The following is a 17,214-nucleotide window of genomic DNA, read 5'->3' on the forward strand; positions in this document are numbered from 1 at the left end:
CTAGGTACTCCAGTGGAGGGGAGGCCAACATCTCCTTTGTAGGGTCCCATGTGTACGTGCTATGAGATAAGTACAAAAATGACCTTTACCTTGCACAGCTGCTAAATATAAAGCAGCCACATAGATAAAAATAGAACACTTGCCAGCCCGCGGGTACTGTGATCATCCCCCTTGGCAGCATCCCCACCTCCTGCTAGACCCAGTGTGGGCAAGAAGGAAACAGAGGGCAGCTTGGGAGCTCACAGCCGGTGGAAGTGTCCTGTCCACCTGTCCACCTCTGACACATGGATGAGGCACGCCAGCCAGACAGGCAGAAGCCCAGTGGACCTCCAGGCTCAGCTCTGCCAGCACTTTGCAGATGACAACGGCCAATCACATAACCTCTTGGCCTCAGTTTCCTCATCTGTTAAATCAAAGTGCTTCATGGTTTCTGAAGGTGGTTCCCAAACTATTCTGCAGGCTGCTGGCAGGGCCTTTTCCAGCTGGCAAAGTGAACATATTCAATTTTAAAAACTATGTTGTATCCACTTCTAAGGTATGAATGGCCTTTCTTTCACAGGATGACATTCAATGCAGATAGTAGTAGCTGTTTTCAGTGGTGTTATTTAGCTAAGTCAGAAATAAAAAACCCTGGGGTGATCCCTAGATTGATGTGTTCATAAGATAAGTCTGGGAACCAGACTGCACTCCAATTCTCTAATGTGGTCTGTGGGCCAGCAGCACCAGTGTGCCCAGCAATCTTGCTAAAAATTTCACCTCTCGTCCCCCAACCCCTAGACCCTCTTGAATCTGAACCCGGAAGTTAACAAGACTCCCAGGATCCTAACCACATTAAAGACCGAGAAGCACTGAGCAAGGGGACCCATGTGCCTCTTTTAGTCCTGAGACTTTGCTGATTGAAACTCTCCTTCCCAGGCTGCTGGTAAGTGATTTGCCTTCAAACACATGAGGGATGAAAACTCAGGAAAGAGGGGAAAAGGGCTATATTGTTTACAACCGTCAGCGCCAGACCAGAGGCTCAGCACCCCTCTGCTTCGTGGCTGGTGGGGAAAGACAGGATTATTGTCACACTGTGCCCTTGGACAGTCTAGGCAGAAAAAAGGGGGGAACATTTTTAGGATGACTAAACTAAAATTCCAGAACTGGAATAAAGTTATCATTCCCTCAGGAGACTTTGCAATAGTTAAGAAATTGTTTTGTGGGTATTGTTTATGGAGCAATGCAGTGCTGCCAGGTTGGGTAAATGCCAAAGCAATGCCAAAAGCGCTTGACCTAAAGCCCATTTGTGATTAGCAATGCAGGGCTGGGCCAGCCAGGCTCTTCTTCTATTCTTCTCGACTCTTCCTGCCCTACCTGCTTAGTGAACATATGGTTTTGCTCTTGAAGGGAGCCACTATTTCATTCCAAAAGACTAATACCATTTATTTATATCCTTTTCTGAAGGATGTGTGTCTCAGGCTGCATAATTCTGATTTTTAAATCCAAGGGCAGAACTTGGACAAAAGAGAAAGAACCAAAGGTATTTGGGTAAATAAGGGGAACTCATCTGTTCAAGGAAGAAACAAAAAAGAACCATAGGCATTTATTTCTGTGCCCAAAAAGGTCTCATCAGAGGGACTTGGCAGAAGCAGCTGACATTACACTAGGCATTTCCCAAACACCAAGTTGCCTTGGGAATAAATCCCATTTTTAAAGAAACTGCCTTTACTTCGGGGAACTAACTTGCTTCTGTTTGACTAAAACTTTTCTTTAAAAATGAGTCATAAAGAAGTTCAGAGAACCAAAATTGCACTTTGTCCTGCATTGTGGACACTTTCCGAGCAGGGCAAGTTACTGCCTATGAGGGCCATGGCTTAGCTGGTGGAGAACAGACTCCTATGCAGTTCAGTGTGGGGGCCGGGACTCTATCTTCTGAAAAACACGGGTCCATAGGTGACAATTAATATGGGAGCCACACATAATGGAAAAAACCTCAAAACTACTAAAACTACTATTTAAGATTTCAGTGGGAAGATCTGAAGTGAGAGAAAATGTTTTATTCATCTACTTTTCAAATTAGAAGCAGGAAACAGAAAACTCTGTTTGGTATGGAAAACAATTAAAAATAGACTCCAGTCCCATTCTCATCCAAGGAGGGGGAATGGGGGGCGGGGAGGAGAGGAGGGAGGCAAGAGGACAATTCGGTGCTGAGCTTTGAACTCTGAACAAAATAATCAAACCCCAACTGTTCTTTGAAATTCAGACTAAAAAGCCCTTTCTATACTGGAACATCCTGGAAACTTTACATCTCCTGCTGGAAAGGACTTTTGTAAAGGGAAAGTGTATTCCTCTATGGAATTCCAAAAAGGAGAGCTTGGGATTTAGAACCATTGTCTGGAATTTTAAAGCAGAAGGGTCAACATATACAATTTCTCCCTCAAATGCTTCTGTTTCACCCAAACCCAGGGCTCCTCCAGAGAAGCAGAAGAACCAACCAGAAGCAGTCAGAGAAGCTACAGAAAACTAGCATGCAGACTCTAAGCAGAGCTGCCTGGGGCCACGTAGTGTGGGGACAAATAGCCACGTGAACCTCGTGTCCCCCGAGGGGACCAGAGAATAATAGCCCAGTGCTGTAACTGCTGGCAAGAATGAAGGGCTGTGAGTCACTAAGAAAAAGTTCAGCAACGTCTGTTTTAGAGGTACCAAAACATGCTTTACATTCTAGAACATTTTCTCTCCCAGTAAGTTTTCTCTTTTAAATCTGGTACTCAAAATTCTGCTTTCTAGAAAATTCATTATGTCAAAGAACTAAATCATTTATGACATTACTCAAAAGACGTATCATTGTACCTAGATTTTCCAAGCTAAACCTCTAATTAGAAGTCTCATGATGAGAAATTAAGAGACACAAACTTTTTCCTTTCTCCTTTTCTTTGGTGTTACCATCTGAAGAAGATCCAAGGTGTGGGACATGCACTAGCCCAGCTTACTTATTCAGACATCTGACATCACCCCAGATCAGGACTTCTGTTTGCTGGGATCTATTCTATGGGTCATGGGAGTGAGTAAGCTGGGGCAGGTGACCTGGGGAATAAAGGCATTTGTGCACATTTCTGTGGAATGACAGAATTCCTGCCCCAGACATCACAGACTAGCTATGTCGATTATCCCAGTGGGCACCGCAAAGCTCCTTTACCTCGATTGTGTTGCAAGAGCACAATAGTAGGATTGACAATGGTTGTGGAGGGGTAGGCGGATGACGACTTGCTAACCGGTGTAAAGGCTGGGGAATCAGTTCCAATACGGGAAGAAGAAACTTCATTTAATACGGGACTGGAATCCTAAAAAGAAAACAAACAATGTAACTAACTGTAAATATAAAATATCTAGAGTTAATGCTTTTTAGAAAGAAGAAATTTAAAGCTTTACAAAGACCTTAATTACAAAAAGAAATGCAATCAATGAGACACATCATATCATTAATTCCAGTTAGAAGTTTAATCTGGAATTCTTTGTTGGTATTAGTAAAGGAGAGAGGGGGAAGGTGAATGTTACTGAAAGTTTCAGCAACATCATTCATTATCTTCACCTGGTAATAGCTGTTGGTCAATCTGGTTACTGGAAAAGCAAATCCAAATCAAAGTAGAATAACATGCAAAACCCATGCAATTCCAAATGTGATCCAAGAACAAGAGCTGGTTTAACTGGGAAAAATCAGGAAAATTTAGTATACTGTGTAAAGAAATGTAAGACAATGTTGAGGACAAGAAGACATGGATGTAAGAACAGGCTGGAGTTAAGTAACAGTTCTCTTGGAAAGCTACTCTTAGCATTAGCATCACTGAGCGATTTTACCGATGCTTGCTTCTGAGATTTGGATACTATCCTATCCTACTGTGACCTTTTTTTAACTCTAATATTAGAGTGACAAATATCCCTGATATAAAGACTTGTGACAATCCTGATCTTAAAAACCAAGGTCTCTGCCAGAAACACCAAATAAATGATTACAAACATTATAACCTGCATACTGAGATACTGTCAGTCTTTATAAACAAATGAAAATATAGTCCCAAAATGCAGTAAGGGTATTGAGACAGTTTCCTCCATATCTATACATTTTTAACAGTTTCTATTTTAGAATTCACAAACTCTAAAGCCAGAATGCTCATCTTCAAGGGCTTTAAGAACAACATTTTGATAGATACTCTTGAAGCAACAATTGCACAAACATCTGTAGAATGAGAGCCCCCTGCCCACCCCTAGCACAATGTTCTGCAGACAGCAGGTGCTCAGCAAATGCCATGTGAATGACAGGAGCCATCCACCAGCAAAGATGTGTCTGAGCAAGTGTTTGTGGCAAGAAAACATGCTCATCAAAAGAGAGAATGTGGGTGTCGGCACCTGGGATAGCTCCCAACACACAGTAGGGGCTTCGTAAACACTGCCTAGTTCCTCTATCTTTTCTGAATGTGCTCTAAATAGCTGCTGCTGTTAGTTACAAGTGGCAGCTCAGTTTGGTGAATAAAACCTTTTCCCAAGACTTCAGAAGCACAGTACGTTCTTGCAGAAAAGTGCCTCATTTTGATTCCTCCATTTATAAAGTGGAAAATAATTACACTTTTCCTAATTTATCTCCAAAGTGAAATAATGAAGATAAATGACATATCATTAAAAACTCTGCCAGAACGTACCCAAGAAACATGAAATATCAGGCATACAGCTCTTTAAAGTACAAATGCCTAATGAGATGTTTGGGTGGCTCACATTAGCATTAAGCACTTTACAGATTTTACTGTGTCTTAGTTTTGGAACATCACAAAAACAGCTATTGACTAAAAGAACTCGGGTCAATTAACATGACTTTCATTCTTCCCTCTTACTCTCAACTAGCAGATGGAGCAGGTACCAGCTCTAGGCCGGGACACCACACACGGGTGGCTCCTCCTCTTGACAATCTTATTCAGCGGAGGAATCCAAGCAGTTTCCTTTTTCACCTCTTATTCTGTTACCCGGGGCCAAACCAGGAGTTGTCAGGCCAAATGAAGTCGTTTTGGGAAGTCTACACCAGGCTGATGGGTCAGGTTTGAGAAACTGAAAACGCTGAGCCAACTAATCTGTCCTGGCACACCTGAAACAAACTCGATATGAAAACCTAGATCTACACAGATGATAAATTATAGGGTATACAGCAACACTACTCACAATGGCATATGAGTGCACTAAACATAAAACTCACTTTACTCTAGAGAAACATTCTGTGCCAAAAGGAAGATGCCTGCACTCCCCCAAACAAGAGTGGCTTCTGAACTCTAAGTTCAGTTGGGGTGGGGGGGCGGGGGAGGAGCAGGATACATCAGGGAACAATCTAGCATTTTTCTCAAACAGGGCTGAGTTGCAAAGCTCAAAGCTAGAAGGATATCCGAGCCCATGGGCCATGTTTGGCCTGGTCCTGACCTAACTACATCATGCTGCATCTAGAGATTTGAGAAGCCCCAGCCCAGAATGTAGCAGTTCCCAGCTTTGGTGTGCCTGATGCCTCATTATAATTTCTCTAACAAGCCAAATAAAAAGTTTCCTTCCTGCTTTCTACATGACTGGCTTCAGCTTAACAAGCCATTTGGAGCAGTCTTGTAGGCATACCTCCTACAAAAGGATGTCAGCAAATGAGTGCTTCCATCAGCTAATCGCATGACTCACTAGATCACTGTATCTCAACATGTGGTCTGTGAACCCCCTGGGGTGTCTGCTACCCAGTGAGAGCCCTGGGCCCTCCCCAGACCCACTCAACTGGAAACCCTCAGAGAATAACCTGGAGGTGACCATTTAAACAAGCCTCCCTGACCCCTGGGTGATCCCATGTACACCAGGCTCGAGAATTGATAACCAACCCTAAAAAAACCTTTGAGAGCAGGGGCCTGACTTGTTTATGGTTTGTACCCAAGGTACCGAGCAGAATGCCTCTAACATGGAAGGAACTCAATGATTCATTGTTAATTCACCAGTTACCTACTTGTGAGTGACTCTGGCCCATTGGCTAGGGCAGGTCCTCAGCAACACAGCTAACGTCCACTGGGCACTTTCTCTCTGGGGCCAAGCACCACAGCGGGAACTTTCACTATTCAACCCCACAGCCCTGGGAGTAGATCCATGTATCCTCACATTACAACTCACACTGAAGTTCTTTCAGAGTCTCTCACTTCCTCAGGGCTCCTGAGGAAAAAGCAGACCCAAGTACTTTGACTCAGCTTTTTTCCTAAAGCAGCTGGTCTTTGCCTCCTCTGGAAGGGACCCAGCCCTGCCTGCCCCAAGGATGGGGCCCAAGGAGTCAGGGTCCTTTAACTCCCCATGACCACTGGAGCCCCGTTTTGCCACAGGGATTCCTGAGACCTCCTCCTCTGGAGCCCTCGCAACTGTCCGACTTTGGAGGAAACAGCCCTAACGTTTGCACAGGGCTTTCAGGCCCATTTACTCAATTAAACCCAACTCTCTCTCTTTTTTTACCCTAGTCTCTGCCATTTCTATCTATAAAAAGAGAGTCTGTTTAGTTACCAAATCAACGAAAGAGTGACCTTTCTTCCCCGAGAATCTCTCTGCTCCCTGGTAAATTGCTACGTGGCACCACGCCTGCCGCTGGCCTTTCCACACAGTTCCTCAGCTTTCCTCGGCTCCCAGCGCCACATCTGCCTGGCCTGTGAAGAGCATGACTAGCCAAAGTGAAGGCCACAGATGATGTTTTCTCGGAGGGAAAACAAAGTTCTTTCAGGGAGGTGTGCATTCCTGACAGGACAGAGAAGAGGGACTTGAGGGGACTTGTGAACAGCCGCAGGAGGCTGAGGGGACACACGTGGGAGCATGCACTCTAGTGACAGCAGACACGGTTCTAGTCATCACACAAGCACAGTGCAGCCAACGCTTTCCTCAGAGCTTAGTACTTCAGTGAGAAAGGGAGCTCTACTGCTGGGAGCAGACATTCAGGAAAGCCATGGGGGGGGAGTCCGGCAAGCTTACGGTACTTGGAACAGCTCCCGTGGGCTCAGGCTCCGAGACTCTGCGGAGGTCCTCCGGTACCGGAGGGACCAGCGGAGGTGGTGGTGAGAAGGATGGTGGTGTCTGGCTAACGGGGGGGAGGGAGCCAGAGGCACTGGCTGGCTGGCTGTGCTGGGGCCGCCTCTGCAGATGAGGGGGAATGAAATCATCTAGTGTCGGGAAGGTCAGAGGTGAGGCGGCAGGGGCGGTCGCCGGGACTGTGGGGACGCGGTCAGGCGGCCCCAGAGATGCTGGAGGTCTGGCAGTGCCTTCTTGCCCTCTGTCAGTATTAACCAGGTAGAGAGGGACCACTATTACCTCGGGCTGGGCTGGGCTGGAGGAAGTGGCACCCTGTAGGAAATAAGGGGGTCGTTACGTAAAGGGGTGTGACAGGGAGAAAGGAATTCCATATTTAAACGGTCGAGAGTGGACATGCAATGATGTACTCTGAGAAATATTTTATCGGTGCCCTTTCCTCAGAGTACATGAGACGTGGTGCGAGCCAGCTGGCCTCCTGACACGCCATGACACAGAGGGAGCCCCATCCAACTTCACTTTCCATCCATCTATTTTTGAATCCTTTTAACACTTTAAGAGAGAGAGAGAGACAACAACAGAACAGGCAGGCTGTGTTTAACCCACAAAACTGCTGTAGAGCCTGAAAGCTTGGGATAAATGCGATTTCTCTGGCACCTTGTTATAAAACACGAACACTCCGTATCTTACCATATTACTAGAGTACGGATTCCATGCCCCGGCATACTTACACATTTACAGAAAGGAGCGAGAGAGACAGAGGCAGAGTGAGCACTGTGCTGAGACGTTCAGAGAGAAGAATTCGGGATTCGAGCCACAGCGATATTAACGCGGAAAGGGAGGGCAGGGCAGCCCAGTGAACAACGGGCTGCTCGAGTCAGTTTGGAAAGAGACAGTGTAGAAGACACACAAACATTCCTAATTCCTTGCCTTGGCTGGATAACTCGGCTGCAAAAGGTAAGGTTCTTTGCTCTTCCGGTTTTCGGGATCAGAGGTAACCTGGGGGCCTAGCACAGGTGGTCTCACTGCGTCTGGGAACGAAGCCCGAGTCCCCAGGGAAGGACTCTCACCACGGTTAGTGGCATCTTTACAGATGTCAAAGAATAGCTTGGGAGGGTCAGGAGGAGGAGCAGGGGGTGGTTTTCCTGTGCCGGCTGTGCGGGAGACAAGGCTGGGAGCCGGTGCTCGGGTGCCTGCAGCCTCCAAGGGAGTGCCTTTGGCCGGGTCACGTGCAACACAAGAGGAGTTTTCTGACGCCGCCGGGCAAATGTTATTGGATAAACAAGGTACATATAAGCTGCTGACCTTTTTATTCCCAACTGCCTCATGACAGGGGTTATAGCTCACATTCTTACTACCGACTATCCTGGTGGCTGCACAGTGGCGCTGGGGTTGGGATGAAGCACTGGGCAATGTGGAATCTGGAAGCAAGGGACCAGGATATGCTGCACCTTTGGGAGCCGATCCAGCTGCCAGGCGGACACAGACGGGCTGGGGTCGTGAGGGGTTCTGCTGGCTGGGGGTGCCAGGTGAGAGGTAAGGCTTAGGTGAGCTCAGGTAGAGGGAGTCCTTATAGGTACTGCGGCTGGTGGGGGGCTGCCATGCAAAGTGGCCCTCTTTAGGGAGAGGAGGGCGTGGGGGAGAGAGAACCTTTAGCAGTATTTTCAAGACATGGTATCAAAACAGGGGAAAAAAGAAAGAGGAGAAATGGGAAGGACGACCATTAGAAACAGCAGCATAACATGATCCAAAGAAAAACAATTCTTGACATGTTTTTAAGCACATCCTTGGGTCAGACTCCTTGTGGTGCCCACATTTCTCTTCTGGGTAAAGCCAAGGGCTGAATCATACTCACCTGGACAGGCAGCCTGACTCTGCTTTGCATCTCAGGTAGGCTGAGCCCACAGGAGGCCACAGGCTAAGTCAATTTTGACACCAATCCTCAGTTGGCTGCATCTTTATTAGACCTCCTGACTCAAGAAGGGTGCCAAAGGAACAAAATGCCACTCCAAATTCCCTCTCAAACCTCCTTTCCTCCAGCCTTTTGTCTTTAAGTCCTTAGCGTTAAAAGTTGAAGTTCACTGGAACCCCCTTTGAGTGCCTTTCATTCTTTTCTCTTAGGAAAACGAGAACTGGAAGAACCATCCCATCCTTATTTGTGTTCACAAGAGACAGATGTCTTAATTGAGTCACTGAGATTTAGCACTCAACTCCATAAGCATAACAAATTAAAGCTCACCAAGAAGAGAATGCTAAGGGCTTTTGAATATACATGTGCTCTTTTCTCAGAGGAAACAATTTGATGGAACTAATTATTAGAAGGAAGACAGGCATGAGATTAAAAGCACATAGTCTCTTATTTTTGATGCACACAGAAAAAGGGACCAAGCAATGAAGCACTTAACTGGCCCCCGGATTCAACTGTGCCCGGTTTATCAAAATCCAGTCCCAGCCCCATCCCATCCTGCCGCCCACCATCCTCAGCCCAAGACTCATGACTTCAGCCCTAAGCCCTGGGTACAGGCTCAGAGCTCAGGAGCCATAGTTCACATCTCATTCCTTCTCCCCTCAGTGGGTCTTTCCTCCTTGGGTCTCGGTGGGGCAGAGGGTCAGAAAACGGGGTGACTCTCCAAATTGACCTTCACTTCAATGTCAGTCATCTGCCAATGTGGCTCAGCTGGGAATTAGACCACAAGATAAGGAGAGTTCATTTTCCTAGATTTTCCTCACTGGCTCCTATCTTTAAAGATATCCCAATACTAGAGGAAAACCAGAACCCTCCTGCAAATTGCACAGGTGAGGTATATTTAGAGTTTGGTAAATATCTGATAAATGGGTTGTGACCAAAGACTGGGAGGGCACAAGGGTCTGGGTCAATTTTGGGATTGTATTTTATCTTATTTTTCTATTTGCGGAGTACAGGTGGCAAGAAAGGGTGAATAGGTCAAAAATGTAAAAAGTTTTATGAGTCTGGACTAGAATATCAACCTAGAAACAGTAAACAACCTATCCCTTAAACTCAGTTTTCAAGATACAAACAAGCAGAATGGGGAAGCAGCTATTTGGGCAGCCCAGGTTAACTCACTGCCTGTTCTTCCCACAGGGCGCCCGTGATGGGGCCAGTGGAATGTGGACGTATGTACCAGCCGCAAAACCAAAGTGGTCAGCAGCAGCAAAAGCTTTCAGATGAACACCGGGTTCCAGTGACCTTAGACTGGAGGTTGGGGCACGTTTATGGACTACCTGGTGCTCTCCAGAAACAAAACGCTTAGACTGGCACGCCCCAAAGGGACTGCAGGTGAGCTGACAATAGCTGTATGGAGGTAAGCAAAAGATCGTTTTGATTTGGTCTCATATTTACTTTTACTTTGAGCCCTAAGGTCCCACATGTGATTTCTTCTTGTCCAAAGATAGAAATCAGCTTCAACGAGTTTTTAACTTAATTCGGCTACGGCCATATATGGTGCCGGGGCTGCATTACATCAGGCCTGAACCTTCCCGGGTTTCCGTAGAGGATGCTCCCCAGAGCATCAACAGCGCACTCAGAGCCAAAGGTCTTCCTGCCCTGGGGCTTCTTTTAGTCCTAAAGCAGCAGGGGGGTTGGCACAGTGACTCTGCATGGAAGGAACTACTTTTTGTTTTATTGTAAACATTGTAGGAACCACGCAGGCAGTTTGCATTCTGCCCAGCTGGCTACTAATGAAATTCCATTTATCTTTTTTAGAAGGTGGTCAGAGAAAAAAATGAGGCTTATTGAAAAATCTAGTATATTTATAGTTTATACAGTCGCAAAAACTACCAATCCCCACCTCCACTGGGCACCCCCGTGATGATGATGATGATGTTAGAGAGGGGAAAGCCCTGGTTTCCTATTACCCGGGGAGGGGAGAGAGGACAGCAGGTCCAGGCCAGCAGGACACAGGATTCCTACCTGGGCCACGAGTCCCCTAGATCCCTACTCAGTCCCCACGAGGAGACGCTGGGCCTGCAGGGGTCTGAGAGCTCTCTTCAGCCGAAATCAGGCCAGGGCAGTCACTAGCCCAGCCCACCTCGGCTATGTCTCAGCCAGTGCGTACTTACGGCTCTGGCAATGGCTACACAGGCAAGAAGTCATGTCTGCATTCAGAAAACAAGTCTAAGAGGTAAGGCATGACCTAAAGCTTCTGGAAATTTGGATGGCCAACTTTACATTGAATATGCAGAATAGAAACTCTGTATCAGCAATTTACCCAGTTCCCTTTAAGAAGCCCCAGTAAAAAGAAAAACTTCCTGGATAGCGACAGATAAGAAAACATGCTATTTGTAGAAGATATTACAAGATGCTCGCTGTTATTACAAGGCTCACCCTTATAAACTCCTCGAGGGCAACGTCTAACACAGTGATCTGAACACAACAGAGATACTCAATAAAGCTGTGCTAAATAAATGTATTTTAAAGGAATTTTTATTTACCACAGGCTTTTAAAATCATCTCTTTAAAAGAGCCACTTAAGAAACCGAAAGGAATTACTGAGTTACCCTTTGGACTAAGTCACTGATAGTGGAAAAGAGTGTGCTCCTACATTTGCGTTGACTTAATCAGCACAGACATGGCTGTATTCATTCCTGGATGGCTGAGAAGGAATTGTGTCTGCCACAGGCAGCACATTTGTACGCCAGGAAAGGCTTTCAAAATGGGAAAACTATGGCAGGTCGCTTACTGGACAGGTGGCCACCCCAGTCTCTGTGTCTAATGAGACACAGAGGAGGACTTCAGGAGACCGGCACATTTGCAGCTCCTGGTTCTAACCCGTGGCCCTGGATGCACATGGCTGTACTGAGGGAGGCAAGTCATGGCAGGTGGCAGAAAGGCTTAAGGGGGCAGCTCAGTGCACAAGGCAAACACCTAAGTGACAGACTCTAAGCCTGGGAAGATAGGAGCCCACAGTGAGGAAGGAAAACATCATCTCTGAGTCAGTTTCATTTCAGGGGCCAGTGCAAATTTATGTCCTCAGGAGCAAGTGCCAGAGGATCATTGAAGAAGGGGGTGGGAACTAGGAAGGAACTGCAGAATTTCCGGACTCCTTGTGAGTTCTGGGAGCACCTTCACAGAAGGAAGGCACAAGGAAGTGGACCACACAAGGAACACATTTCCACAAGAGTTTTTGAGCAGCACAGCTTCCTTTAAGAGAAAGGACTGCTCCATTCCACAGATGTGGCTCCTCTGTGTAAAAACACTCCTCACAGATCACCTGAATAAAAACAGGGTCTATTCCTTTCACACAAATGGCAAAGTAGCAACAGGGAGGAGAGACGAAAGATCAGGAAAACCACCTAGGAGAAAAGACTTAGGCACAATTATTCTTATTCCAATTTGCACAGCTTTGGTGGGTTTTCTTTTGCAGGGTAGAGCTGGGTGGTTTAAGCCACAGTGAACTGCCATTTTGACTTCTGTCTGCCCGTTCCTGGGCTGCCAGATTTAGAGTCTGGCCACAGCTACCTGATCATAATCTGTAAGGATACAGTTGCTGGAACTCTTACAGCAGACTCCAGAAATAATTGGAATAAACATAAGATGCACTCTTCTCTTGAATATTATACTCCAAAAAGTTTTTAAAAACAAACAAACAACAACAAAAAAAACAAGCTCAGACCTTTTTTTAAACTTATTCAAGGCTAAATGCATTCCCTCTTCCAAAACATTTCCACATACATATCAAACCCAGAAAACACTGGGGCCTATTTCTAATACCCTGGTATAGACCAAACCCATTCCAAGCTTCAGCTCTGTTTGACCTCAACTTTCCTCCTAACTCTGGTCCTTGCAGAGCTTTTCCAGAGTTGGCCAAAAGCTTGAAATCTATTCCACTATCCAGTTGGGAAAGCAGAAGTCCCAAGTCCAAGCTAGAAGACTCAAGAACAGGTACCACCCACCAGTCCCCACCCTGCCCCTGGGCACATGCCTACCTGGGGCTTGTCGGAAGGAAGGTTGGGATGCACACTTCTGTAGCCCTTGGCAGCCAGTGAAGAGGGCTGGGCATTTCCATTGGCATCAGCATGGGATGAAAGCCTCCACTCATCTGAGAAATAGGGGGGAAAAAACCTCTCACTCACAGGGAACACTCCTGGTTCCCCTCTACTTCAGGGGTGCCTGGTGCAAGGCAGGGGCAGTAAGAATGCAAGAGAAACCATACCTGTTGGGGAGTGCTCTGGCTCCAGACCTATGTGTGGTGAAGAAAGGGTGAAAACAAGAAGAAAAAGGGGGGAAAGAGAAATGGTTACATTTGCAGGAAGCAAGCATGAACTGCACAGAAGGATGAAAATCCAGCACCCTGTTGTCTGACACAAAATGCCCTCAGTCACGATGGCCTGATTACCATAGGAACCCACTCTAAACCATGATGTGCTCACAGGCGCTGACCTTTGAAAACACAAGGCTCACATTCACAGGAATGAAGAAACAATTGTTCCTTGACATTCTTATTTTACAGACAAAAAGGCAACAGAACTCTCCGCTGTCCAGTCCCTACTCCCTGGCTCTCGTTCCCCTTCCCCGAGCCTGCTGTGGGCTCGGAATGACCGCTCCTCATTAGCTGGGCTAACTAACAGGCCCGGGAGAGAGACGTGGGTAAACACTTCTTCCAGGGGTGGTGGTGCTGTTCTAGGGGCACCATGTGATTTAAGCCCAGAGGTATCTGCTGTGTTAAGGATTTTTCTTCCTGACTTTCATCTTTCCATTAAACAAGCCACATAAACATTTCACGGTCGAATCCCCCTTCCTGAGTGTTCATCACACTACAAGGCACCCTTGTTCTCCCTTTAGACTTGCCAGCCATGGCCTGATGCCTTTCAGAGACCCGAAGCCTCTCCTAATTTGACCCACGTGGCACCAAGAGGCAGCAGGGCAGTGCATTCAGGCTCGGCTGGGCAGGCAGCTGGGCCTCAATTCAAATCCTGGCTCCACCACCTATGGGTTCTATGACCCTGGGCGAGTTGTAAGGCCCAGTTTGCTCATCTGAAAAATGGGGATAATGATACTCCTGCTTCATAAGTGTTGTTATAAGAACTGTCTCTACCCTCTTTCCTCTGTCTAGCCCAGGGGTCTGCAAACTTTTCTGTAAAGGACCAGAGAGCAAATATTTTAGGTTTTGTGGGGCATGTGGTCCCAGTCGCAGCTATTCAACTCTGCCACTGTAGCACAAAAGCAGCCACAGACCGTATGTAAATGAATGAGTGTGGCTGTGCTCCAATAAACCTTTATTTATGGAGACTACAATTTGAATTTCATATAATTTTCATGTGGCATACAATATCATTCTTCTTTTGATTTTTCTCTCAACCATTTAAAAATGTGAAAACCATTGTTAGCTCAAGGGCTGTTCAAAACCAGCCATGGGCCAGACTTCGCTCACGGCCATAGTTTGCCAACCCCTGATCTGGCCAATGCTTTAACCGCCTTCTCCTCCTCGGCTGCCTCACTTATCTCACTGTGTAGAGACAAAGAGGGGACGGATACCGCAGCACTCGCAGTCCAAGCCTCCGTTCTCAAGCCCATCTCAGGGACTAGAGACGGGCTTTCCAGATGTCAAGTGGAAATTTAAAAACATCTACAACACACTTCTCTAAATGCCAGGCACTGTTAGTCACTGTCACACCTATTTCGTATTTAATCAGGTGTACACCACAACTCTCTGAGGTAGGTCATCACTCTACTTCATGGATGAGGAAACAGAGAGGCTATAAATGACTTGCTCAAAGTGACACAGCCAGGAAGTGACAAAGCAGTCAGCCCAGGTCTCCAGAACTCAGGTGCCATGCCCTGCCAGCCACCCACAGCCGCCAACCACACCAACAGCCACGAAGTGGAAGCTACGCTCCAGGGAGGCGGTGGGAGCCAAAGGAGTCAGGGCAAGAGGAAGGCAGGGGTAACATTTGCATCCACGTACGGCAGCGGCACAGCTGTATGAGAATCGCCGGGAGGGCTTGTTGAAACACATACTGGGACCAGCGCCTGGTGTTTCCGACTCAGCAGGCGACAGGCGCAGCCTGAGAATCTGCATCCCTAACACGTTCCCAGGTGATGCTGAGGCTGCTGGTCCACAGCCCACACTCTGAGAACCACTGACAGAAGGTATATTCGAAAACATCCTCACTCTGCAAAACTAATCGTATCCATTGTTTCTCACTTTCTCCCCTCTAAAGCGGTTTTTTTAGACATACAGTCTTTCCGCAGGTTGCCTGTTACATTTCTGCCACTCCCTTATGGAAGACTGACAGCTATCTGTCTTCTCCCCCACACACAACCACACACAGTCAGCCCTCCACATCCTCGGGTTCCACATCTGTGCATTCAGCCAACTGTGCATCGAAAATACCCGGGAAAAAAATACGAACAATTAAAAATACAATTAAAAAAATATAGTATAATATTTACATAGCATTTACATTGTGTTAGGTATTATAAGTAATCTAGAAATGGTTTAAAGTGTACAGGAGCATGTGTGTAGGTTATATGCATTTTATAGAAGGGACTTAAGCATCTGTGGATTTTGGTATCAATCCCTGGCAGATACCAAGGGATGGCAGTAGCTGGGAAATTTACAGGACTTGTGTTTTGCTCGTGTTACTGCAATGTTCTGGCTTGTGTGACCAGGGGCAAGTTCATCAACCGTGATAAATTTCACTTTCTCATCTATAAAATACAATCCTTACCTCATATAGTCCTCACAGGGTTGCCAAGGAATCAGAGATCAGGTATGTGCAAGTATCTCTAAAAGTGATCATATTTAATACCCACTGTGGCATCCATCCGGATCCCTGGCCCAGAGATACCCTTGCACCTGGCAAGCTCTCAAATACCAGGTGACACATGGTGACAATGGTCCTCATCCTCCCTCACATCCATCACTTTTGCTGCCCCATCTTTTTTTTTTTTTTTTTTTTTGAGACAGAGTCTCACTCTGTTGCCTGGACTAGAGGACAGTGGCAACTTCTAACTCCTGGGCTCAAACGATCCTCCTGCCTCAGCCTTCCGAGTAGCTGGGACTATAGGCAGGTGCCACTATGCCCAGATAATTTTTCTAATTTTGTGGGGAGTCTCGCTCTTGCTCAAGATGGTCTCAAACTCCTGTCCTCAAGCATTCCTCCTGCCTCAGCCTCCCAGAGTGCTGGGATTACAGGCATGAGTCACACCATGCCTGGCTTCCATATTCTTCAAGTTGCTATTTCTAGTCTGCCTTTGTCAAGTCATTCCATCAAATTTACTAGATTTATACAAACACTAAATATCAACTGGTTCTGAGTGCAGTTGATATTTAATAAAGGATGTAAACTTTGTACCTGGATTTGGGGACACATTCTTTTGCCCACTTTTTGGTTCTCAGTTGGGTTGGTTCTATTCAGGTGGCATTGGAAAAGAGATATGTCATGGAAAATTGAGGTGTGACTGTCTTTACAAGGCTCTAAATTTCATAAAAGACTGTTATTTTGGCCTCAGATCACCGAGTTTGAGCCCCGATTCTCTATCTTGTTAACTGCACATCCTGCAAATGACCTAGCCTCATCTGCGAAATGGAGATAACATCTACCTCTTTTGAGTCATGAGGACTAAATGAAAATATCTAGTATAAAGTATGTGCTTTGCGAAATCAGAATCCAAAGCATAAGGAAGAAAATTCCCATAGACATATATTAGAGTCGCTGATGTTTGCCATTTGATAAATAGCTTCAAAGAACATAATATCCTCGGGGACAGATCCACTTTTTCTTCTCTTTCCATGTCTTTAAAACTATTCCCCTTACCGTCCCCCTAAAAGGCAGTTCCCAGGACCTGTTTAAGTCTTCCTCTCTTCCTTATTCAAGGAGAAATGTATTTCTGACATTTCATCATCCCTTATCTGTTACCTCCTCTTCTGAACCGGGAAGGCTGCAGCAGCCCAGAGCCATCTGTACCTCAGTGTAGCAGGATGAAATCTTACGTACATAATCATCCATTAACAACTCGGGGTTGAAGAGACTGTCAAAATGCTTCTTTCAATAAATGTTACCTTAGAGCTCCTGAGATCGGGGGAGGGCCTTGGAAAGTCGGATCCTAGATAGCTTTTGCAGCCCTGAAGAGAACGAACCTTTCTACAAGAAGTGTAACTTACTTTGCTTTATCTTTTCCTCCATCTGTTCTTTATATGCAATCTT

General features: G+C 46.2%; 1 protein-coding gene across 4 annotated transcripts in view; it reads right to left on the minus strand.

Annotated features, from left to right (window-relative positions):
• The window catches only part of SORBS1 (sorbin and SH3 domain containing 1), a 218,240-nt gene that overhangs the window by 81,177 nt on the left and 119,849 nt on the right, over positions 1–17,214 (minus strand). For 2 of the 4 annotated variants that reach the window (XM_069460038.1, XM_069460039.1), the window contains 3 exons: positions 13,218–13,244; positions 12,991–13,103; positions 3,176–3,320 (listed from right to left, as the gene is read on the minus strand). In XM_069460038.1, coding sequence (XP_069316139.1) covers positions 3,176–3,320; positions 12,991–13,103; positions 13,218–13,244 — 285 coding nt within the window. The remainder of the gene's footprint in view (positions 1–3,175; positions 3,321–12,990; positions 13,104–13,217; positions 13,245–17,214) is intronic. The other 2 variants (XM_069460041.1, XM_069460040.1) reach the window with 1 other exon arrangement.

This window comes from Eulemur rufifrons, chromosome 28, assembly GCF_041146395.1.
Source record: "Eulemur rufifrons isolate Redbay chromosome 28, OSU_ERuf_1, whole genome shotgun sequence".
NCBI lineage: Eukaryota > Metazoa > Chordata > Mammalia > Primates > Lemuridae > Eulemur > Eulemur rufifrons.